This window comes from Herpailurus yagouaroundi, unplaced genomic scaffold (genome assembly GCF_014898765.1).
Source record: "Herpailurus yagouaroundi ecotype Mexico unplaced genomic scaffold, PumYag 203, whole genome shotgun sequence".
Lineage (NCBI taxonomy): Eukaryota > Metazoa > Chordata > Mammalia > Carnivora > Felidae > Herpailurus > Herpailurus yagouaroundi.
The window spans coordinates 21,717,898-21,736,482 of record NW_024412434.1 but is presented as its reverse complement, the minus strand read 5'-3'; the positions used below and the strand labels follow the sequence as shown (position 1 = coordinate 21,736,482).

The 18,585-nt window shown below is 42.7% G+C and overlaps 1 protein-coding gene across 2 annotated transcripts in view; it reads left to right on the top strand.

Moving 5' to 3' along the window:
- Positions 1–15,747, top strand: part of PRPF18 (pre-mRNA processing factor 18) — a 49,940-nt gene extending 34,193 nt beyond the window's left edge. For both annotated transcript variants that reach the window (XM_040451384.1, XM_040451385.1), the window contains 2 exons: positions 784–939; positions 14,423–15,747. In XM_040451384.1, the coding sequence (XP_040307318.1) occupies positions 784–939; positions 14,423–14,503 (237 nt within the window). In that variant the 3' untranslated portion in view covers positions 14,504–15,747. The remainder of the gene's footprint in view (positions 1–783; positions 940–14,422) is intronic.
- The last annotated feature ends 2,838 nt before the right edge of the window (positions 15,748–18,585 follow it).

Sequence of the window (18,585 nt, the reverse complement as noted above, 5' to 3'; positions counted from 1 at the left end):
TTAGAATATCTTTGAGACCTGACTGGTAAGCGTCTCTGAAACCCTCGGGGTCTTGTAGAATTTACTTGATTTCTCTTTTGGTTTTCTCCTTTTTTTCCCCTCACAGGTAGCTGGGCTTGGTTTAGAAAAAGAGCCAGTTGTCTTCGTTGGTTTCTGTCTTTACGTTTTGTAGCTTTTATTTGAAGGTTCTTGGCAGGTGGGAGGTTCTGAGGGGCCAAAGTGAAATGATCTCATCCTTAAACTATTCGACTCGAGGGTTAGTATTTAATCTCTGTTTATACATCTGCTGTGGACCCTGTGTGATAGTCCCAGCTCACGGAGCCCCCGCTGCTTTCAGAGGTCTGTGCTGCTGTGCAGGGAGTGGATACAGTTGCGGGTTGGATTATGAAAAACCACTTAACCTCCATCTTCTTTGTGACCACCTGTGGAGAAGACTGGGTCTAAAGGTGACTCAAACTGGAGTTGGTGTCAGTGCATCAAAAAACCTACCTGGTAATTCCAGATCTGAAATGTATTAATTTCCAGTGCACAAAGGTTGCAAAGGCATGTTTGTCTTTTTACTCACAGGATTAGCTTTGGTTTCTGTTTTTCCAGGACATTTGTGGTCCTGGGAAGGGCAATCGGTCACCTCATATTTGAATTTCTTTTGTTTGAATAATGGGAATGGTAATACTTTCAACATGCTCAGGACATGGATGAAGATTATGTCATAAAGGGCTGTGAAATACTTTAAAAATATGGACCAACCCAGTATTTTTGCTTTTCTGATCTCTTTCTTTTTAGGCTAATGATGCTTATCTTCAGATGGCCATTGGAAATGCCCCTTGGCCCATAGGGGTCACTATGGTTGGTATCCATGCCAGAACTGGTAGAGAAAAGATCTTTTCTAAGCACGTTGCACATGTTTTAAACGATGAAACACAGCGGAAATATATTCAGGTAAGCAGTTGGGAGGGAATGAAATTGCTCTGGAGGTTAACATGCTCCGATTCCCAAATCGTAAATTTTGAGAGCAGGAGAAGAATTCTAGCAAATTGGACATAGCACGATAGGACACAAGTCCGCTTTTCCTAAGTACTTGTATTTAAGACCTCTTCACTGCATAAAATGGAGCCTTTCTAAGTTTCATACATAACGCAAGACAGGGTGAGGGGTTGTACTTTAATTACCATAGCACTGAAATAATGCTACTTCATTTGGTTTTGGGAGTTTAGTGAAGAAGGACAAATTTAGACTGTTTAGCAGTAAATCTCATTTGGTCACTTCCCAGCTAGATTTAACATCTACAGGGTTAAAAAGAAGGAATGAATAGTAAAAATTTGGGCTTAATGAATGTAATTATTTGTCAGTAACATTTAGACAGAAACAGGTCTCAAATGTTGATAGTTTATTTTCGTACAGTCCTATATGCCTCATATAAACTTGTTTGCATTATTGTTGGGCAAAACTTTTTTTCTTAGTGGGGAAAAAAGTCAACTGTTACGCAGCTTTTGCCAAATTGTCAAAAGTCCCAGATTGTGTCTGTATAATGACTTACGCCGGATGTTACTTCTGAAGCTTGAAGATGATACTGGGGAAGTTCACTTAAAATGTAAAATCCACTTAAAGTGCATAACGTGCTTTCAGATTTTGTGCCAGGGAACAATTATTACCATATTCATGAATTATCTTGCTATGTGATTTCAGTTCCAAGTGCTAAAGATTAACTTGTGTGTCATGCTTTATGCCTTATTCATACATATTAGCATTTTCAAATAGGAGTTCAACCTGACTCCCTAATATGAATTGTAGAATTTATAGAGTCCAAAAATAACTTGTTGAAATTCAAAGACCTTTCCATTTTTTAATAATAACCAGTGACTGTATTGAAGGCAAAAAGCTTTTATTTGGGGGGGAAAGTCATTTGGCTTTAACAATAAAAAAATTTCCAGTTGTTAAATGTGTTAATTGTGTTCAACTGTACCATAGCCAGAGCCATAGTGTGTATAACTACATCAATTGTCTCAAAGGCAGTATTTTGTTTCTCAGCAGTGGTGTCATTTCTACTTCCCCACAAACTGATTTTCTCTCTAAAATCCATCTAGTAGTTTTTAAGATTTCTGATTTATTTTTGGAAGCTATATAATGACCTTTTTCCCTTCCTTTGGTCTTCGTTTTTAATTGTTCCATTCCCATTTAAAAAATACTCCTTTTTTTCCCCAAGATGATTAGGGAAAATTGGTAAACATACTGAGAACTTCAGGAAGGTGTCTGACTTAAACCCAATAATATTGTTGTGGACAGATGTAAATATGGTAATACAGTCAGGTGCATTCCTACCTAGCTGGTTGAGTGTGGGAAGCCGTGGAGTACTGAATAGATCCATGTCTGTTGGGTGGATGCTGGTGAGATGTCATTGGGTCTTAGTCACCTCAAACTGTCCTGTTAAACATTTCAATGACTGGTTTGGTTGACTATACTGAGAGGTTTATTTATTGGATTTATGGACAGCAAGAAACAAGAAAGAGTAGGGTGTGTGTTAAGGTGGAGAAGATGTTGGCATTCCAGAAGTTCTTGAAAGACTGAAGAAAAGAACAGATTCTAAAAAAATAATATTTAAAAAGGATGACCATAAAAAAATCTGGATCCAATGACCTAGTTGCTTGAGTATACAATCTGAGCAATGTATACGAGAAAGGATTGGGGAATTTAGTAGGCTGTACGTGCAATTGAACGAGTAGTATAATATGACTGCTACAAAGTGTAATGATAGCTTGTATTTCATCATTAGACATAATGTAGCGGAGGTTCCAGAAGTCAAGAACATAGTTCTCTGTTATATACCCGATCTAGAACAGTACCTCACTCGTGGGTGCTCAATAAATATTTGCTGAATGAATACCATATGGGACAAGAGATGTGAAAATGTTCCTTTTTTACTCCTTGAAGGAGACCGTTGGAGGGGATCTGAGCACAAGAGCTGTGGATAATAGAGGAGCTCTCTGGTGGGATGGGGAGTAAACTTGGCCTTTAGTTTAGGACCGGGTAAGGTATGGGAAGGAAGGAGGACCTTTCTAATGAGTGTAAGGAAACAATAGTTCTCTTTTTATTGAACTTTTATTTTGAAATAATTACAGATAGACTCACAAGAAGTTGCAAAAAAATAGTACAGAGAAGCTTTTTAAGAGGCACAATTGCCCTGAGACAGGAGTAGGGCCACTGGGAAGATGTGAGGGAGATCCCTACCACTTGATGTTTGCAAGCATCAAGTTAACTCTTGCTTTTTTTTCCCTAATGTTTATTCATTTTTTTAAGTTTATTTACTTTAAGAGAGAGTGAGCAAGCAGGGGAGGAGCAGAGAGAGAGAGAGAGAGAGAATCCCAAGCAGGCTCCACACTGTCAGTGCAGAGCCCAGTGTGGGGCTTGGGTCCATGAACCCTGAGGTCATGACCTGAGCTGAAACCAGGAGTCAGATGCTTAATGGACTGAGCCACCCAGGTGCCCCAAATGTTTATTTTTGAGAGAGAGAATAAGTGGGGGAGGGGCAAAGAGAGAGGGGGATAGAGCATCCGACGCGGGCTCTGCCCTGATAGCAGTGAGCCTGGTGCGGGGCTTGAATTCACAGACCATGAGGTTGTGACCTGAGCTGACGTTGGACACTCGACTGAGCCACCCAGCTCTTGCCCTTGTTGGCCCTTTGATGTCTTTGATTCTTCTCTGTCATTTCCCTTGAGGCCACTGCTTAAACCTAAGGTTGCAAACCCTTATGCCCATGACAGGTACTAAGTGAGCTGAGTGTTAAACACCTGACCCTCTGACATTTGTTCTCCTACTTTTCATATGGACACAGATAGAAGCATTGTTTCATTTTGTCTCGACTCTGACATGACAGGGGACAGTGCAAGCTAGTGTGAGGTGTCAGCCGATGCTCGCCCCCGGTGCCGCTGGAGTCCCTTCAACTCACAGTTCCCTTTTAGGAATATGGGTCAGTGTTTCATCTTCCTCTCTTTTTAATTAATTTTTTATATGTGCCAAAGATCTTATTTTTTTCCAAGATACTGTGTGCTTCTATTTTTTTTTTTTTTTATTTTTTTTTCAACGTTTATTTTTTATTTTTGGGACAGAGAGAGACAGAGCATGAACGGGGGAGGGGCAGAGAGAGAGAGGGAGACACAGAATCGGAAACAGGCTCCAGGCTCTGAGCCATCAGCCCAGAGCCCGACACGGGGCTCGAACTCACGGACCGCGAGATCTTGACCCGGCTGAAGTCAGACGCTTAACCGACTGCGCCACCCAGGCGCCCCATGTGCTTCTATTTTTTAAAATATTGGCACCAAATTTAAAAAGTTAGCATTGTGTTTGGACAAACAAAAATGCTGATTTTTGATGTCCTAAAATAAACCTATGGTGCTAAACAGCTCGAGGCCAAAGAATGCTGCCCGTCCCCCCAACCCCCAGTGGCGGAGTTTTATGAAATTCTTGATTGTGATGAGCTGAGTGGTTTGCTAAGCTGTCTTTTGAATCTCCCTCCTTGTTACTTTGGTGTTGAGGTGGGGTTGATTTAGAATATCTATTTTTTTTTTTTTAATGGACTATCCTTCAAAAAGGGATACATTAAGTATATTAAAGTCAGGAGTTGACAAACTTCCTCTTAAAAGATAGTAAGTATTTTAGGCTTTGCATTTCCTAGGTCTCCATTGCAACTGTTGAACCCTGCAGGCTATAGTGGGAAAGAAACGCGTGGCCTGCGGACCGTAGTTTGCTGACCTCTGACTACCTAGCCCGGACTATTCTATGTTAAGGTATTTGCTGAGAAGGTAATTGTGGAAGTCATTTAATAGGGTCAGTATTTCTTTTTAAACTGAGCTATGATAAACCTAGATGCGTGAGGTGTACCAAACTTAATTGTACAGTCCAGTGATTCCTGATACATGTAATTTTTTTATCTAGACAGGAGAACAAGGTGGAGATACAGAGTGTTTCTAGTGGGACCCCAAAAGTTTGTTCATGCCTTTTCCCAGCCCAAATTCTCTTCCCATCAGAAGTGACCATTTTTTGGACTTGTGTTCCTATCGGTTAACTTTGCCTGTTTTTGGACATCATGTAATGGAATCTTGGATGTATGGAAAAATTATTTTTGTATTTAGACATCCCGGTGAGAAATATGTGTGTTAGGAAGTATGGTTGAAAACAATTCAGGAGGCTATTTTATAGTACCGGGATTTCATCTTTGGGTTTTCTGCAAACCTCTATAGAATTTAAACTGCGAAAGTTGTTTGAAGTGTTCTCTTGCTCACAAAAATTAAACACACCACAGGGAGGGTGTTTTCACCGTGCAGATCAAAGAAAAGTTGTATAGTTTATTAGCTGGTCTCAAATCTGAGGTTAGATTCAAATTGGTGGTAGTAACTTTAAGAACTGTATTTGTTCTGCCAAATGCAGATGTAACCTTTGGCCCAGATTTGAGTAAAGCTTCTTGTATACAGATTATAGGAGGCTCTTGGTTATTTAGAGACCTTATACTTCAGTCATTTAAAGACCTCTCTTGAAAAGGTTCATATCTTGGGCATGCTTGTCCGTAAAGAAGAGAAGGAAGAAAGGCTGAAATTGTCATCAGGCGGCTCTGCTCTGCAGGCTCACTTGCCATGTTTCTTCGCCTTGGCCTGTGGCCCGGAAACCTGGCTTTTGTCAGTGACATTGACAGTCTCCCTTGCTTTTTGACTTCCGTTGGGTTGGTGGCGGGAGAGGCTCGAAGGCATTTTGTAGGTGGGAGAAGAACAGGTCAGAAGTATCGATGTCCCTGGCTTCCTCCCTGTGGGGTCAGTGAGGGCTGATGGCATCCCCTCCCCAAGGCCATGTCTTCTCTCAGGAGGCCATCTCCATACGGTTACTTCTGGGTTTCGGTAACTACAGTCCTTCTTGCCCCTTCAGAGCACAGGCTGGCTACAGCTTCCCAGTAGTGCTAGTTCGGGGACACTCTGCTGTCTCTTGTTGGGCCCAAGTCCTGCCCATGCCTTTGCAAAATTGTTGGAGTTACTGCCATCACATGTTCAAGTTGGATCGTGCTCTTTGTTTCCTGATGATAGTGTCCCGAATACATGTAGATTAATTGATCTGTGTACTGTATTATAACACAGATTTCTTTGGTGATTAGATGATGAAGGAATAATACTCCTTCCAAATACTTTTCATGAGGTTTCACTGTTATGAAAGGCAAATGTCCTGTAATCTTCTCTGGTGAGTTGTTGTCAGTAATCCAGATGAGTAAATTCCCTAGTAAAGACATCATGTCAACATTTTCTGTCAATTAGTTCAATCTATATTTCGGGCTCTGGGTATGTTTCGCCTACACTAGGATTTGCCAGATTTACTTGTTCGTGGAATATTTGTGAATTTATAATCATGTGTTGCCGAAAATGGTATAGCAGAAACTTGCATTACTGCACTGAGTGGCACAACTTGATCTGTATGTCGAATATACAGTATCACGGTTAGCTGCTAAACATTCCCTATGCGTCCCTATGCAAATTATACGTCACACTTGTGGGCCGTGTGGCTTCATGCTACCTACTGGTGTTCTTGGCTGTGCTAAACCGTTTCTTAAAGGCAAGTTATCTCATCATAACAAACTGTTTACCCATGTAGTACTCTCTGCTGTATTACATTTTTAGAGAAAAATATGGCTAGCATTTATCAATCATACACATCACCTTTTAACATCATGGAATGCCAGTGTTCAGTAGAAACACATTTTGGGGAATGCTGATCTAAGCTGTGTGTGTTTCGTTTCAACTGGCAGCTTCACTGATAACAAATATTTAACTTGGGGTATTACATCGTCTGTTTCTTAACTACATGCATGAAAAAAAGTCAGATTGCCTCGTCCCCTGAAAGCCTGGTAATCAAATAAAGGAAATCTTTGCCCAAATCGGTCCTTTGGTATAAATTTTCACCTAACCTAGCTAAGTGGGCAGATGCTGTTTTCAGAATGGGATTTTATCACTGGTCATTGTACTTTGTTGTTACTTTCTGTGAAATGATGAATGAGCCTGTGAACTGGAAATACGTTCTCTTCCAGAAAAGAAGCATCCAGACAGGTGAGAAAGAGAGCAGCTCTGTTCTTACTGTAAACTATAAAGGCACAGTGAGTCAGTCCCAGGTTACCACTTGTCTCTAAAGTTCCATTGAGTTCTGCAGATTCTGGAAATTTTTATACTTTCAGCACTTGCAGTGGGACTTTTCATCATCCCAAGTAGTGAGATCCGGATGAGTTACTTAAAAGGCTAGCATGAGTTATTTAGATGAATGCAATTTTAATGGTGTTCTTGTGTGAAAAGAATTCCGGTAAACAGTTTTTGAAGGATTGGTTTTTTCATGCTTAACTATGGGTGTGACTTGAAATTGTAGAGATTAACTTTTAATCATTAAGTACACATTTTTTTGAACATCACACTTGAGGTCAAATGAGTATTCCTTCAGTCCGAAGTCAGGATTCGTTTTTAACTTAATTTTCTCATGTAAATTCATTCCTTTATTAGAACTTGGGCAGTTCGTTGCTAGAATTTTAAGTAGCTAGGTGGAAAAAGGCACTCATCCCTTACTCTTGACATTCTCGGGCTGTATCACTAAGTGGATCTGTGCTTTCGTTTTCAAGGCTTTGTTCTTATAGTGTAGAATAGTGACAGGGACAGAAATAATTTCATGAAGTGTCTTCTCTGTACATCGTACAAAGATTACTTAAAAGCAACGACATTAAGTCCTAGTAACTAATGAGAGTTTGTAAAAGAAAAGGCAAATCCAGCTAAAGAATTGTGATTGTAGTTTGGTTTGGTTTTAGAAAATTATTATTTTCTGCAATAAAAAAATTGCTAATTTTTTAGTGGATGCACATTGATATAATCGTTCATTGATTTATCTGGGTGTAAACTTTCATTTTGCAGGATTCATATCCTGTATCACATGCAGGTACTCCACACTGTACCTATATATTGTGTGTGTGTGTGTGTGTGTGTGTGTGTGTGTGTGTGTGTATTTAATGTTTTATTTCGTTTTGAGAGAGAGTATGAATGAGCGGGGGAGGGGTAGAGAGAGAGGGGACAGAGAATCTGAAGCAGGCTCTGTGTTGACAGCAGCAAGCCTGATATGGGGCTCGAACTCACAAACTGTGAGATCTTGACCCGAGCTGGAGTTGGACCCACAACAGACTGAGCCTCCCAGATGCCTCTATATTTGATATTTTTATACTTTATCTATAATATTCTAAAATGCTTTAATTAGATTTTTTAAACATTGTGAAATATACATAAAATTTACCATATTAATCATTTATAAGTGTACAGTCCATTAATTTGTGTAGATATTTTCCTAGAAACATCCTGATTTAAAAAAAACCAGTTTGGTTGAATTTGTTTGGGGGGGAGTTATTAAGGAGCCATTAATACAAACTCTGTAGAATCTGGAAAGGTCAAGATGTGGGGCTGTTTGGCACTTCTAAAAGTCCAGTCTATGGGATGGGGCTAAAAACGAGGAATAGTGGCTGAGAATTAGGATATGTAATCCAGAGGTTCCTTCTGCCTTACCCACGTGGGCCCTACTGCCCTTCTCCTGTAGCAGAAGACAAGTTAACCTTCTGAGGGATTTGTACTATTCGGGAAGGTTGACCTGCCATGGTGAAAACAGGATGCTGAAGTGAAAGCCTCTGTGTTAACAGGTGAGACCTGTGGTGCCTCCTCTCCCTGGGTTCCTGTGATGCTGGAAGCCTGCTCAGGAATTCAGAGGATTCTTCTCTGTGAACTGACTCAAGAGAACAGAGAAAATACTAACATTTAGTATTTCTCCAGTGACAAAACGAGATTGCTGCCGTATTGTACCCACATGAAGCTCTGTTCTTGACCAGCCCTGCCCATTCAGGGACTTTCCCTTAGCTCTCCAGTGCCTTGTTCATAAATACAAATGTTTACCAAGGACCTTCAGACCTTTAGAGAAAGTTTACAGTGTGAAAGAGACCAAATTAGAAAACACATAGAAACACATAGAAAAAAAGGAATTCAGAGATAGAGCTCTAGTGTAAAGAACAGGAAAAAAACCAAAAAACAAAAAAAACCTTCAATTAAAAGGTAAGGCTGTAACCGTGAAGTAAGACTATGCCACAAAGAAAAGTCAGAATCAGAATGACCTCTTAGAAATCAAACACGACAGCAGAAATGTAAAAGTTAAAAGAGAAGGATAAGAGAACGAGGGAATCAGTCTAGAGGATCACACTATTCAGATTCCAGGAAAAAGTGAACAGAGAAATTCAGAGAAATCTGAGTAATAGCAAATGAATAGGAAAGATCTCCCATCAAGGCCTAACACAGTAAAACCCTGGAAGCCTAATGCTAAAGAAAAGACTTTAAACGCTTCTGGAGAAAAGAAACAGGTGGTTTACAAAGATTCGGGAATTAAAAAGCCGTTGCCCTTCTCGTTAGCAGTACTGGAAGCTGCGAGACCGTGAAACAATACCTGGGTAACAGAAGGAAAATAATTTTCAACTCAGTTATATTCCTGTCTAAACTGGCAATTAAGTGTGAAGATAGGCTAAAGAAATTTTCAGACGAGTCTCAGAATGTTTTAAAAATGTGACCTCTCAAATACCCTTCCTTGGAATCATTATAACTAACATTTATTTAGTACCTACTGTGTGCTTCACTTCACTTGAGAGCAATAATATGAGGTTGATGGGATAATTTCTGTTTTACAAGTGGGGAAACGGGGCCATGGAGAAGTTAGTTCCCAAGGCCACACAGCTAGTAAGTGTTGGAGTTCGGATTTGAACGTGGGTCATCCTCACTCCACTGTGTTGGATTGCCTCTACTTGCGGATGTGCTCCACCAAGATGAGGGAGGGAGATAAAAAAGATCCAGGAAACCAGATCCAGCGCAGGATTGGGGTGGAAGGAACTGCCCGGGTGAAGGGGAAGGCATGCTCTAGGATGGTCACAGTGCAAAGAGATCTGGAATTCATTTGTTCTAGGTTGGAACACCTAGAGGGCTCCAGGAGAGAAATGGAACGGATGCATTACCTGTTGTGTTCAGTCATTTTGAGTGTAGTTTCACTGTGGAAGAGTGAAATGGTGATACCTACATAAACAAGCAAAAAGATAGGGAAAGATACGAAAGGACATACTGTCATAGTATACTCTGTGGCTCTGCTTTGAACAACATTTGGGCAGACATCTGCAGTAAATCCTGAATATTGCATTCACTAGTAATTGTATTTGGGGAAGATAGGAAAGGGAAATTTGTGTGTGTGTGTGTGTGTGTGTGTGTGTGTGTGTGTGTGTGTGTCTGTCTGTCTGTCTGTCTGTCTGTGAGGGGCCAGTGGGTGTGGTTTAAGGATTAACCGTCCAGACAGAAAAAGTCAAGCACTGTCAGTATAGTGTTTAGAAAGATGGCAGTAAATACCGAAAGAAACACTTAAGAGATTTGAAATGATTATCTCTGGGGTGCTGGAATGGGGGATTGGAAAGGGTGAGGCAGAGGACTGCCATTATTTAAGTAATATGTGACTTTAAGAAAATAATGATATATATACAAAACAAGGAGTTATTGCTTAGTCCATACCCTGTGTGTTGGCAAACCTTGATGGTTCTACATTCACAGTGTATCTGCAGTCTGTTCCCTTCTCACCACCGTCACTGCTGCCACCTGGGGTTGGCCACTGACGTCTCTTGTTTGGATTATTGCAGCGTCTCCTGCCTGGGCTCGGAGCTCCTACCCTTGCCCTTCCCCTTTTTTTCCTTTTAAGATTTTATTTTTAAGTAACCTCTACACCCAACACAAGGCTCGAACTCACGACCCTGAGATCAAAAGCTGCATGCTCCACTGACTGAGCCAGCCAGGCGCCCCGTATCTTTGCCCCTCTTCAGTATCTGCACAGCACCCAGAGTGATCCATTAAAGTATGAATCGGATTATGGCACTGTCTTGCTCATAGCTCTGCAGTGGTTCCCCGGTTCATGTGGAGTTAAAGCCAGAGTCCTTCTGGCCACGCCCCATATGCACACACGCCTCTTCCCTGCTTTGTTTTTCTCCAGAGCATTTATCATAATCTCACATGAGGTGGTTTACATACTCGTTTTGTTTCTTGTCTGCGTTCCCTCATTGGAATATAATCTCAATGTGTGGGATTTTTTTCTGCTTTGTTCCCTGTGTTCTCTCAGCCTAGAACAGTGCTTGGCACCCTGTCGGTACTGAAAAAAGATTTATTAAATATATGTATTGCTTACATGGAAATAAAAATGATATTTAATAGCACCAGTTTTTAAGAAGCTCTTTGCAGTAAGCTAAAGTAAGCAGCTCATTGTCTTACTGGCTTAAGCATCCTCAGGTAATTTGAAACTGAAATCCTGAGGGATCTGGTTGAAAAGATTTGTTTCCATTTGGAAAATAACCATATGCTGTCCTGGCATTACACCCCTTTAAAAATTTGTGCCGCATCCTATCAATCCTTACTGCAAAAATATATTGTAATGTTTCGTGGTAACTATTTATGACTCACACTGTTGAATTTCACAACCTTGTGGCAGCTAAGATTTCAGACAGGATACTGGTATTTATTTTTAAATCCTAGAATCTGTTTGGTGGGGTTAAATAAGCATCACAAATATCTTCTATAAGGAGCAAACAGCCAGGTTTCCATTTCTGACAAGAAAAACTACCTCCAGCAGTCCTAACACCAGTCTGCCTTTCATTTGCTCGTAATAATTTTTGCCATGTTTCGTGGCTGACTGAGACTATTTGGATTTCATCAGGGTGTTCTTTCTTAGCCTTCTCTCTTCTCACCTATTTGTTCGGAAAAGTTAAGATGCCAGATTAGTGCTATCACGTCTATTTCCATGGCTACAAATCACAATTCTGCATACACATGATGAGAATTCCCAGCAGGAGAAGCTGGACTGTGAGAGGGAATGGTCTTTATCCTAAAGCAAATACCTGGTTAGCACAGGGGACAACGATGAGAAGACGTAAACGCGGAGCAGAGTGAATCACATGGTCTGTCTGTGCACTGCCTGCAGGTGCCGTCTTGGATATTGGCTGAAAGATACCTTCCAGACTCCTGGTTTTTAAGTCCCAGAATGTGGACGCTCTTTGAATCTACAGAAGGACCTTGAGTAAAATGTTTGAAAATCATGATTCTCTGATGTTGCATCTGATCGATTATAGTTCAGTTCATAGAAGGGAGTTACATTGATTGGTGTTGTCTAGTTACTGTGGCCCTGAAGAGATTTTGCAGGGACTTTTTGTTGTTATTGCTTGTTTCGCTTTGCTTTTGGTGATGTCCCTGAGCTTGAACTTTGCATACTTATGTGATTACAGAGGAAGAGTTCTAAATGCTTGATGTTTTAGAGCCCTCTTACATCACCGTACGTTTCTAGGCACTGTTTTGCCCTTTCTCCTCAGACTGCCAGGGATGCCCTGTTGTGATTGTGTTGTGTAATGATAGCCACACATTGCTTTTCCTGCTAGCCATGAAGCCCTGTCTCGTTGTGAGAGCTGATGATACTTCATCATGTCATTTTGAGGAAAGAAAATGAATCCTGAGAGAACACTAGTTAAGTATCAGGCAGTGTGCTGTATACACTTCCACATTCAGTATCAATAGAGCTCTGACCATAGTCTGCCTTTGGCCTGTGATAGGATCTCATCGTTCTTGTTAGTGTGGTAGGAACTGGGTGGTTTCAGTTCTTGTGAACCCAGGGTGAGAAACCTTAACATAATTTGTGCCAAAAGTTGCCTTGTGAGTCATTAAAATTAAGCACTGCTATTCTTGGTGGTGGTGGTTTATATATAGAATTCAATAAAACATTGGACAGAGCACCTCCTTGTAAGCAAGGAAGTTTATAGACTGGTAGGTGAAAGAGTTAACAGGATTCATCGCTGGTTTGCGGAGCTCTTCCCGGAATTGTTCCGGACACTGGAGAGGTCTGTCGTGGCATGTTGCAGGTTTCTGTTCTTGTCCCTCTGCTGTGTGTGAACTTGGGTCATGACTTAGTGATTGCTCAGTGGTGGATGAGAAAGCTAAGAGGAATGACTAAAAACCAGATGCCAGCCAAGGATGTTGAAAGATCACAGATTGAAGGATGAGCTGAAAGAGACCAAATCAGTTTTAATAGTGACAGTTCTTGTCATCCATTTAAAGTCACTGCAGAGCTACCGGCTGGTTGAGAACTGGCCTAACTGCAGAAGAGATAGAAGGCACTTGAAATTTGTGAGGTCCTGGCAATTCTGTGTGTCGTAGTTGCCTGAAGAGAATCAAAGCATGGTAGCTGATGCCAGAACAGGGCCAGTGCGGGAGTACCTCTGCTGAACTCCGAAGGATCGGCCGAGTCACGTGTGGGATTTGTATTGTTTTTTCGATGACGTTAGAATGTTTTTATCGGCGTGCCTGCATAGGTCAGTTGGTTGAGTGTCTGACTCTTGGTTTCAGCTCGGGTCATGACGTCAGGGTCATGGGATCGAGCCCCACGTTGGGCTCTGTGCCGTGTGTGGAGACTGCTTAAGATTCTCTCTCCCTCTCCCTTTCTCCCTCTCCCTCTCTTCCTCCCCCACTTCTCACTGTCTCTCTAAAAAAAAAATCTTAAATGCTTTTATCATGTAATATTTGGTATACACAAAAGAATACATGTAATACATAAGTTATGAAATAAATAGTATCTAAAGTCCTTATTCCTTGCTTAAGAACTAGATCGTTGACTGTTTCCCTCCTCTACCCCAGAAGTAATTGTTACCCTGAATTTGTTTGTTGTTGCCTTGCTTTTTCAAAAGTAATTCCACCACACTCTGTGTGTATTTATAAGCAGTACCTTTCGTTTAACAGTTTTTCAGTTTCATTAAAATGACATTATACTTCTGTAGATTTGCCGCTTGCTTTTCATATTCAACGTTGTTTCCAAGGTGTATGTGTATCAGTTCTCAACCAGAATCCCTCATCGACACAGTTCCCTCAGGCGGCACAGAAGATGACTTGTGACTCTTTTCTCATTTGTCACAAGGAATGTACATACGCAGGACTTGTTAGATACAAAGGAGAGCTGCTGTCTCAGTACGTACAGTGGGTGCTTGAGCTGGGCTTACCTCTGCGGTGGAAACCGCTGGAGTTCTGGCTGGTTCGTTTTTACTGTTGTCACATGTTCCTTTGGTGGCCATACTAGACCGTATTCACACATTCTCCTCTTGCGGGCATTTGGGTTTCCAGTGCTCTGTTGTTACTACGCGCAGGTCTGTCGTGAAGGTGTTGTGCTTCTCTTGGGTGCACGTGAGCAAACGTTTCTCTGAGTGTGCATCTGAGTGGTCTTGCTGGGGGCTGCTACACTATAGTGGAGACGCTGGTAAACCAGTGAGTACTGAGAAGGGCAATTAAGAACACTAGTTCATAACCAGTCCTTATTTTCCTTATTTGCTTAGGGCTTGAAGAGGTTAATGACCATGTGCCAGAAGCACTTCCCTACAGATCCATCAAAATGTGTGGAGTACAATGCGCTGTGAAATCTGTGTGTGGCGTGTAAGTGACGAGAAACTGAAGTGAACATGGGACGGACTTCGGGAATTACCAACAGGAATGAGGGAAGAAGAAAAAAGGAGTTTCTTGAGTTCGAGTTCTACCTAACGCAGTCCTCTTGGTTTTAAGAAACAGCGTTGGCTCTCATATCACATCTGGCTGCAAACTGATTTTTGTGTCATTTACTTTAATCAAAAAATTAAGTTCTAAAGACTTTTCCTCGTAAGTTAAATGTGTAGACAACTGTCACAGAAGGGGGTTTAAAATGCCTTTTTCCCTCTAAACCTGAGAGTTGGCAGGTGATTATAAAGGAACATTTGAGGATGGACTTAATTATTTCTGTAAAATATGGTAATTTTCACATTGTCTTTTATGTAGTATTTATAAAAGATATTTTTATATATTTCAATGAAAATGTGGAACCATTTAATGAAACTTTATAGTCCTTAAATGTTGCTGAACTTTTGCCATCTTGCAGTAGAATTTGAATGTAAATGTTATCACTGTGGAGTGTTGTTTTCTGGCATTTCAAGGCTTTTGCCTCGTAAAGAGTGTAAATCTTAGTGTTCGTCATCACTCGGGACAGATAGAATTAATAGAAAATAGAAATTTGAAAAAGATGGTATCCCAACAGGAGTTTAAATTACATAAACCCAGTGCATCAAGGTTCAGGGTGGGGAAATGGATTGTCAAGCCAGCCCAGGATGGGGACATTTCGATGCCACTGGTTCTTCCCAGAACAGGCCTGCCTGCCCGTGTCGCCGTCCCCCCGGGCCCGCGGTGGACTGCGGCTCCCAGCTGCCAGCTGCCCGGCAGAGGAGCGGGATTCCGGGACCCTTGTTACTGCCCGAGTCCTAGGTCACGGGTCTGATTTTCCTCAGATGAGGACTTCTGAAGCTCACGGTGTCCTACCCAGATCACGGTGACGAATGGCTATGCCCGGGAGGTCGAGAGGACTCCGTTCCCGGAGGAAGGTGGGTGAGCGGAATACACCTGACTTGGTGGAGTGGCGCCATCGGACGGCAGCCAGGCGGGGGCTGCCAAGCCACAACTTCCAAGCTGGAGATTCCAGCGCTCCGCCCCCCGAGCGCGCCACCGTGGGCGAGTAACTTCATGTTCTCAGCCTCATTTTCCCTGTCTGCAGTGGTAGTTACTAAGCGTAGTATGTATCTTGGCGCGCCGTTGTGTTAAAGTGAAATAAAATGCTTCGCGCACTGCCTGGCGAATGAGACCTCCGTGAATATTGGTCGTTGCGTCCTGGTCGTTAGCGTGTAGCCAGAGTAGCTTTGGCGAGGCCTGCGTTGAGAGGCCGCGGGTGCTCACGGAAGGGTGGCGGCAGTAACGGTGGTGGTAGCAGCAGCAGCCTTCGTAGCGGACACGTTCGTTAAGGCTCTGTGGCTTAGGCCTCCGTCCGGGCTCTGGGACCGCGCCCACCTTCCACGAGTGCTCAGTTGAAAAGGGGGGAGGATGCGGTAGGAGCCAGGGTCAGCGGAGCAGTAGAAGCGTGTAGATGCACGCAGAGGCGCGGTCCCCTCCTCTGGCCCCTTTGGGAAGGCTTGAAAGCCACTCCTGGTCGCCGGTGTATAGCCGTGCCTATCTGATCGTGTCTGCTGTATTTTTGCACAGGGGGGCTGAAGCCCACTGCCCTGATTGAATCAGGCTTACTCCCTACCCCACTCCCCACTTTGGAAACCATTTCTTACGATCAAATTAATTAGAACTTACGGGAGCTTACTCTAGAGCAGATGAGAGACGGACTCTCAAAACGTAGGACGCTAGTCTAGACTTCAGTTGTATCGTGTTGGGTAGGGCCTGTTGATAAATAGTGTTGCATGAACACTCCCCAGATTACTTTTCTTTATTCACGTCAGGCCACAGCACGGTAGTCCGTTAATTTCACGTTGTCTTCCCATTTGCTGTTAACATTTCCACATAAGGAAGAAACTGTATTATGTGACACCAGTACCTTCTAAAATTGATCAGTATGGGTAGAAGGCTTGAAAAAAAAAAATGGTGACATTCTACAGTCCCGTGAATATTAACCATTTTGGGCTTGGGTAGAGGGAAGCAGGTTCATAGAAAAGTTTTCCATTTCCCTGAAATTAAAGGTCTTCTGGTAAGTGCAAGTAATCACGTGGCTCTATAGAATAGTGACCTCCCGCATTCTCCAAATCATGAAAGTTTTAGTTCAGATAGTATATATTTTGGTTTTAGCTGTTTTTAAAACGATACAGGCATCCTTTAGAAATCATAGTCCTGAAGTAACTGTTCTTTCCCTTTCCTTATTATTGCCGGCCTAGATTCCTGTGAAAGGATTTCTGTCTCTCTGGATTCAAATTTAATAAAATGCTGGCTTTCTCTCAGAAGTATTACTGCGTTTCTTGGGAATGTTCTTGCCAACTGTAAAGACCAAGCAGTGTTTTTCAGCATCGCAACACAGAGCCTGTGGCAGTCGGGAAGGCAGGGCTCTGCTTTCGGTCTTTGGGGAAAGTTAGGAAAATAAAGTTGAGGCCAAACATGATTGAGAGAGAATGAGGATGGTCCAGATCTCCAGAGAAGAAGGGGGAGGCCCCAAGAGACCAGGGCTAACGAAGGCAGCTGTCCCTGGTCGCAGAGCTTAGGGGTTTGCTGCAGGCTCTGAACTCAGTGGGAATTTGGAGGAATAGGAAATAGGATTGATGGCAGGGCTTCTTAGCGTTAAGTGCTTCCTTCTGGTGACTTCTGGACCTGCTCTCACACATCAGGTTGCCTTGGGTTTTGACCTCAGTAAATACTTTAGAAATACAACTGTCTTTTTTTTTTTTTTTTTTTACTTACTTTTCTTTCTTTTTGGGACAGCGAGAGACAGAGCATGAAGGGGGCAGGGGCAGAGAGAGAGGGAGACACAGAATCGGAAGCAGGCTCCAGGCTCCGAGCCATCAGCCCAGAGCCCGACGCGGGGCTCGAACTCACGGACCGCGAGATCGTGACCTGGCTGAAGTCGGACGCTTAACCGACTGCGCCACCCAGGCGCCCCCAACTGTCTTTTTATTTGAAAGAAAGGAATAATTTATTCTGAGAGGAAGCAGCTTAGAAAAGACCATAGCAAAGTGTTTCGGAGTCTTTGATAGATTCGAATTTGGGGATTCCTATCGCTGGCTCCTTTTCAGCCACACAGTCACCCCTCTTAATGCTTCTTAACATAGAAGGTGGAAGGTGGGAGAACTTCGGGGGGCAGTTCGAGTGAAAGGGGAGCGTTAAGTTTCAGTGCGGCTGTTTCCTTTGAATCTTGAAGATGTGCCTCCCCGGGGATACTCCCATGAAGCCCCTTGCGGACTAGAAATGCACGGTATGGAATCATACTGCGAGTCTTGAACTATAAGCACTTTCTCACGGCATATTTATGTAAGAGTTTCCAGCTGTCCAGAGCGTCAGGAGCCAGCTTCGGTCCCCCGAGGGTCGCTATGGGAACACTGTTATGGCAACTGGTTTTCATCACAGACTCCGCAGCTCGATTGGCTGAATTATAACCACACGCCAGTACTTCGATGGTTAACGGTGTCCTTAAAGTCTTTTGAAATTTAAAAATAAGTTCTGGTGGTGGAGAATATCCAGGGGGACTGCAGTGCGGCTGGCGGCAGCCATGCGGTGTGAGCTGACCCATTCAAGATTTCGGAGCCATGCTCGTTAAAAAAAAAAAAAATGTTTTTTACATTTACCAAAACAGTCTGCTATAAAAGCTTTGATGACTTACTTATTTTTCCCCATTGTGAACTCCAGGGTCCTTTGTACAACTTGCTTGAACTAATAATCCATCGTGATTACTCTATTGAAGCAGGCCGCTTGGTTGTGTGGAGTCTCTCCTCCCCACTTTCAGGCACCAGCTTTGAAATAATAGCCTTCTCGGCTTTTCCTCACAGCATTCAGGCTTGGCACGAACTTTCACCGTGGAGAGCAGCTAAGAAGTTTGCAGCTTCTTTTTGAGTATTGTCAGTGACCCTGATCAGAAGCGTTCACCAAGCTTCTGCCAGCAGTGGGCGAGTGTCATTCGCACAGCCCGCCCCCCTCCGCCTCCCCCTCCCCCCGCCCT